The sequence below is a fragment of the Colius striatus genome, chromosome 18 (genome assembly GCF_028858725.1).
Source record: "Colius striatus isolate bColStr4 chromosome 18, bColStr4.1.hap1, whole genome shotgun sequence".
Classification (NCBI taxonomy): Eukaryota; Metazoa; Chordata; class Aves; order Coliiformes; family Coliidae; genus Colius; species Colius striatus.
Window position 1 is genome coordinate 7,294,493 of NC_084776.1, and position 6,741 is coordinate 7,301,233.

At 48.2% G+C, this 6,741-nt stretch overlaps 1 protein-coding gene across 9 annotated transcripts in view; it reads right to left on the bottom strand.

The window, feature by feature from the left end:
- RECQL5 (RecQ like helicase 5) overlaps positions 1–6,721 on the bottom strand; it is a 36,770-nt gene extending 30,049 nt beyond the window's left edge. For 6 of the 9 annotated variants that reach the window (XM_062011204.1, XM_062011207.1, XM_062011210.1 and 3 more), the window contains exons 1-7: positions 6,362–6,459; positions 6,078–6,208; positions 4,781–4,902; positions 2,663–3,181; positions 1,986–2,091; positions 1,407–1,518; positions 234–396 (exon numbers count right to left, since the gene is read on the bottom strand). In XM_062011204.1, coding sequence (XP_061867188.1) covers positions 234–396; positions 1,407–1,518; positions 1,986–2,091; positions 2,663–3,181; positions 4,781–4,902; positions 6,078–6,208; positions 6,362–6,423 — 1,215 coding nt within the window. In that variant the 5' untranslated portion in view covers positions 6,424–6,459. The other 3 variants (XM_062011205.1, XM_062011206.1, XM_062011209.1) reach the window with 3 other exon arrangements.
- Positions 6,722–6,741: the final 20 nt, after the last annotated feature.

Sequence of the window (6,741 nt, forward strand, 5' to 3'; positions counted from 1 at the left end):
GTGTCTCTGCTCCAGACTTCTGCTCACCCATGTCTCTCCAACAGAGCTGGGTCTGGCAGCCCTTTTCCTTCCTGCTTCACTCCCTTCTGCTGTCCCTTGAAACAGAGCTATGGACAGCTCTAGACCCAGAAAAACTTATTTCATCTTTGCATATTCAGAGGTTACTGCAGACAAACCAGATCAGAGCAAAGGCAGCATACCTAGGTAGGTGGTTTCTATTCTGCAGATCTTACCTGGATGTTAGAGAGTTCCTTCTTAATCAGGAAGCTGACTTGATCCCGGTCATTCCTCGAGTAATAGAGGCGGCAGCAGGATGGCTTCCCATCTCTCCCAGCTCTGCCAGACTCTTGGTAATATCCAGCCATTGACTTGGCAATATTCCAGTGGGCAACAAATCTGCATGTGGAAAGACAACAAGAAAAGTAAGGCTGCAGGTTTCTCAGACCACTGCATACATGTGTTACTTGTGGACATCAACATGGTAAAAAAATAGGCCAGCAGAAGCATAAAAGACAGAGGATTTAGCAGACCAAGGGATTGTGCACACAGAAATTTAAGTCCCCTTAACACATGAGGCAGAAGGAAGGCAGCAGAGCTGTAAGAAAGCAAATGCAATAATGGGTGAGCAAGATGTCACTCCAAACAGATGGAAAAGAACAAGGACACGAATATCCCAAATGTGCATGTGACTGTACAGCTATGAGTAATGAGAATGTGACATTGATTGAAGGAGTTTGGGAAGTTTTACCATAAAATACATCATTAATTAAAAAGTCCTATTTATTTTGTGGAAAACACTACAAAACACCTTTTGAAACACTTGGTTGTAAAAGGACACATCTTTGCCAACAAAGTCTGCGTGGGAAATTGTGTCTAACTCAGCACAGCTATATTGCAGTGCAGGAATTCCAACAACACAGCTATTAGAGGACAGAAGTCCCAGGGAAACAGCAACTGAAATCACATGCAAACGTTCTGTCCTTGGACTAGAGCTGTATTTTTATACAGTTATTGCCATCTGTGAAATACTTTTTTCCCCCATTGCATTGCAAAAGGAGATTCCTCAAAACAGCTGGCTCTATTTTTGCAGAGGGTGTATGAATTATTTAAGTGCAGATTTTCTTCCCACTGCTTTTTAACAGCAACTATTGCACTAAGAGAAATGAAGGGGACAGCTGTGACTGCAGGGTGCCATGGTTATAAATTCTTTACAAAACCCTCTCAGGTTTGTTTTTGCTGTTTCTAAGATTAAAAACCTCCATAAAAAAGCTCTGCATTTTTGAGGTTTAGCAAGTGCTTATCAGGCATTTAAGTGAGATGTATCAGGTAACAGAGAGACTGAGGCTTTCCCTTCCCACTGCTCAGGTTTCAGGCTGTGGTGGTGCACAACACTCAGCCTCACGCACCTGACATTGGCTTTGTCTACTCCCATCCCAAAACTGATGGTTGCAACAATAACAGGGATCTTCTCCTCCATCCATTCATTCTGGATTGAAGTCCTATCAGCTGCTTTGAGTCCTGGGGAGGAAAAAAGAAAAGAAGGAAGGAAATTACAACAAAAAAGAAGAAAAAATACAAGAAAAACAAGGATTTTCTTCCATTCTCCACTGTGAGCCAAGCCTTCACTAAAGCTGACTGATGGGGAGATTCCTCTTTGCCCATGTTTAAATTGGCCTGTGATCAAGCAGAAGTCAGCAGCAGCTTTTTCTATTCCAAAGAGAAAAATTCAGATTCCTTCTCCTGGGATAAAAGCAGTTGTTCTATTTAGGCCACGTGAGATCCAACAAAACCAGCAATTCTAGAGTGAAGGCAATGCCATTCAGCTGAAGGCCCTGCACTTACCACACAAACCTGATGCATGAGCATCAGTCACGTTGCAGACCATGCCCAGAAAGATGTTTTCTAGGTAGCCCCAACCCAAGCCTTAAAAGTGGTACAGTTCAGTTCTACCAGCTACTGAGAGATGCAGATGCAGCTTCCTGTACCTGCGTGATAAGCCTTGGCTTTCACCCCTCGGTAGCTCAGTTCGATAGCCAGCTGGTCACACACATCCCTCATCCTGCAGTACACGATGCCACAGCCAGAGTACACCTGGGCAGACAGGAGAGAAAGTCCAGGACACTGTCTGGAGCCAACCAGCAAAGCTGTCATCACTAAAACAGCAGACACAGGAGGGATGCCTGAAGTTCATCTGTTTTACAAGCCAGTTCCCTGACAACTGAAAGACACTGTTGCAGCTCAAAATGAAATCAGACATATAGTTTCCTTACAAGTCCTACAAGGTCCAACACTGGCTTCTGAGGGCAACTCCAAAAGGAATGCAGCCTTCACATTCTGCGTATTTTAGAGGAACCACACGTGAGCACTTTGAGATGAACCAAAACCCATACATAAGTACTTTCCTTCCAGGGATTTCCTCCTTCCCTGCCACACACCTGTCAGGGCCATACCAACCACTGGAAGGCCAGTGACCATTAACCATAGACTGGTGGGGGTTGGAAGGGATCTCTAGAGATCTAGTCCAACTCCCCTGCTAAAGCAGGACCACCTAGATCAGGAATGCATCCAGGCAGGTTTGGAAACCTCCAGAGAAGGAGACTCCAAAGACAGATTAAGACAGATTTTATGCAGTTTATCCTTCTTCCCCAAAGGTAAAACCTACCCCAGTGGTGTTCTTCACTTCAAGTGCCTTCAGACAGAAATCCTTCAGGTTGGTGTATGGATCAGTCAAGAGCTCTTTGAACTGCACATCATAGAACAAGTTTGACCTGAAGCAAGGAGTCTTAAAGGTGGAAAGTGGCTGCTTCAGCTTGAGTGCTGCCACAATGTCCTCCTGGACCTGCCTGGTGGCAGTGGCAGTCAAGGCCACGCAGGGGGTGCGGGGTATGCGGGCGCGCAGGGTGCCCAGCCGCAGGTAGTCGGGGCGGAAATCGTGTCCCCACTGGGAGACACAATGAGCCTCATCAATGATCAGGTAGGACAAGAGGTTTCGGGACACCAGAGAGTTCAGTGTAGGTTGGAAGGAAGAGGCAGCTGCCATCTCTGGAGTGATGTACAGGAGCTTTACTTGGGGCTTCTCACTTGCTAAGTCAGCCAGGATGGTCTTCTTTTCCTGGGCAGAAAGCTTGGAGTTCAGAGAGCAAGCTTTGATCTTCAGAGCCAGCAGGTGATCCACTTGATCCTGGAGTAAATGCAAGATTAAAATGAAATAGAAAGCAAATGGCAATAAAGTCACCATCACCAAGAAAGACTGACAGAGAGATCCAAGTGAGACCCCAACTTCTGCCCTCCAGGGTCAAGCCTCGGGACAACATTTACCTACAGTCTGAGCATTTAGAACTTCAGTTCTGGATGCCTTTATCTGCAGCTGTGTCCAACTGCATTGCTGTGCATCTGTTTCACAGCTTTTTCACTGCTAGAGAACAGAACACTCATTGATCTGAGAAAAACACCTGATGGTAGCCACAGTGAGCTGAAAGAAGCCAACACGTCTCAGGAGTTACATTATTAACGTGTCACAGATGGAAAATGAACACCACCACCCTACAGTAACAGTATGTTTCATTCCAAAGTAGTTAAAGAATGTTACAAACACATCTGAGACAGGACAAAATACAAGGATCATGCAAACCACCACTGCAACAGAACTGAGTCTGGATGAGAGTCATGCCATGAACACCAAGAAGAAAACCTGGCATCGCACACAGATGAACACTAGGTGTACAAATTCCCCTCCTTGTGCCTACACTGAACTCTTAACTTGCAACTTGACTGGCACATAACACCTTAGAGGATATGAAAAGGCCTGAAAAATGGATCTCATTATTCCACCCACTCTGTTCCCTAAGACTCACCGAGCTCATCTCAGCCTGTTTGTCCCTCTGCCACATTCTGCTTCACCTGCAAATCTTACAAGTGGTACCTTTTTTAACATCCATGTCACAGGTAAAGTATCATCCATGCTGCAGCTTGATTAGAAATCCTCTCACTTGGAACAAATACACTATTTATAACACCCTTCTGAGATGCTCACCAAGCCTCCTCTTAATTCCTAAGGTCTATGACATTAAGATTGCAAAGCAGTTGAAAGACTCACCACAAAACCCAAAGCAGCAGCCTGTAACACCAGACAGCATGCAATGCTGGTCAGATGTCTCACAGAGACCAAGCTAATGTTGCAGCAGCTCTTACAGGGAAGTGTTTCTCCCAACAAGTGATGAAACAGGCAAAATCCAGAAAGAAAGGTTTCACTGTGCTGAAGGTGCTCAAGGAGCAGCTCTGCTAAGCCAGCAGACATGACAGAAAGACTGACCACAACAGAAAGACCTTCTGATGCAGAACAAATTACACCTTCAAAGGCAACTTCAGAATTCCTGGAGTAATTACTTTATGGGTAAAATGGCAATTTTCTTGGGGGGAGCTCCAGTTTGGTCCATTTGAGGTATTCTCCTTGCTGCTTCTGTATAGCACAGGAGGGAAAGGACAAGTGGAGAAAATGGAGAAAGACTCAGTTGTAAAAACCACCAGGTTACTGTTAAAGGGGGAAAACCTCCTTTTAGACAACTGTGTAGTATCATACCAGAGTGACTTTGCTCTGCAGCTAAGCTGCAGTCTCTCCACCTATCACCAGGGTAGGGAAAACACACCGAGACATCAAGAGAATCCAGAGGCAGGCCAAGAGCAGAGACTCGTGGACAGACAGACAAGAGGCAGCTGTGCCCCCAGCATCTCCCAACCCCCTTCACTGACAGCTTTGCCACAGCTAACAGGAGACAGTTACCTGAATCAGTGCAATCAGAGGTGAAATGACAATGGTGATGCCCACTGCCAGAACTGCAGGAAGCTGGTAGCACAAGGATTTCCCTGCCCCTGTGGGCATGCATACAAAGACATCCTTCTCACCTGCAAAGACAACAGAAGACAGCTCAAGGCTACTGAGTGGTGGTGAGTTGCCAGAGCTCTGGCTGGAGGGGTGGGCTTGTAATCTGTGAGGAACAGCATCTGTGTGCCTGTACTGTGTGGCACACCAGCAACAGATACTTCATTTCAGGTTCCAAAAGCACTGCAATATTTTGCATGCCTGCAATGGTTTCCTTCAAAGAATCTCTGATTGCTTTGTAAACATTTACAAAAACCCTTACAAAAGCACCAGAGGATACACAGAAACCAAGATAAAGAGAAGTTAAACAAGTTATTCACGCTAATTCTCTTCCAGCTGCTTTCACCCATTTTACAGACCTCCAGCTACCAAATTACCAGCCCCATGACAGATCTTTCCCACATCCTAGTAAAGCTTTTCCCAGAATGGCACTTCCTAGGAAATAAGGGTTGGAAACCTCAACCATGTAGATAATATCAAGCAGTCAGTAACTGTCACTGCATTAAACAGCACCCACTTCAAGCCAGGGAGTCTGTGCAATGTTACTAGGCAGATACCCTGCTGACAGAACACCCCTTTGGGCTGGGCTGTTGTCAACAGCACATGTGCAGAGCTGCTGCCTTAAGACAAAAATGTAACTCTACCCTGAGTGCTGAGTTTGACACAGTTTTGATTCACACTGTGAGACCTGCCAGGGGAGCTGATGCTTGGCAACTTCTGTGTGTGAGCTGCCTGTCCAACCAACAGCAAAGTCATGTTTCTGATAACAGCTACGTGATTCAGAGAGTAAATGATGCCAGGAAATCACATTTTCTACTGGTTTCACTGCTAACTCAAGGAGAGGTTTACTCTGCAAACATTAACTGTAAATAGTTTTTACCTCATGTGCCACAAAGGTGCTGGCAGATGCCTCCAGAGGAGACACCAACAACACTGCACTTGAACATTTCCTATTTCTTGGTCGATGCAATAGTGGTGTTACAACACACATGCAGAGAGGAGGAGGCAGGATGCTGCTCAGGCAGCTTGTGTGCAGCACGTGTCCTGCTCCTACAGCACCGCAATGACTTCCAATGAGCTTGGAGAGTGGGTGACACGTCGCCTCGAAACAGGGATGACACCAACTCCTGCAGTTATCACCCCCACAGCTCGACAGGAGCCCAGACGTCCTCCGCACCTCCCCGACGCCGAGCCTCACCTCTCGCCACAGTCACGGTCGCGCTTTCCTGCAGGGAAGTCTTGAAGGACTCAAACCCGAAGACTTTTCGCAGTGCTTTCCGAACTCTGCCCTCCAGCCCCGGGGGAGCTTCGCCGCTCATCTTACAGAAGCTGCGAACGGTGACAGAAACCGACACTGAACCCGAGGGCTGGTCGAGGCCTCGCCCCGGAGCCGCCGCTGCGACCCTCCCGCGCTGCCGTGCCAGGACCCCCTTGATTTACACCTCCCTGCCCAGGCCCGCTCCCCCACAGGGTCCCCCATACGCTTTATTCCGGGCAGACCCCGCCGAGGCCTCCGCGTGGGGCGCAGCTGGGGGCTGGAGCATGTCCCCAGGCGGCCTGTGCCCCCCGCCCCGGCCGGGCCCCTCCTCACCGCGGCCCCGGCGCCACCAGGACCCGGCGAGCGCTGTCTCGGCGCCCAGTGATGATGTCAGAGGCAGCTCTTAAAGGGCCAACCCTGCACGAACAGGCCGCGCACCTTTATCCCTCCGCTCCGTCCTTCACAGACGCCGTTCTCTGCCCCGCCGAGGCGCTTTGGCTCGGTTCCCTGTGCTCTCCTCGCACGCTTTACCGTTGGGCCCATTTAAGGAGGCAGGAGCACGGTGCCGTTGCTGTGGCGCCCTCGCCGTAACGTCATCTCCCCG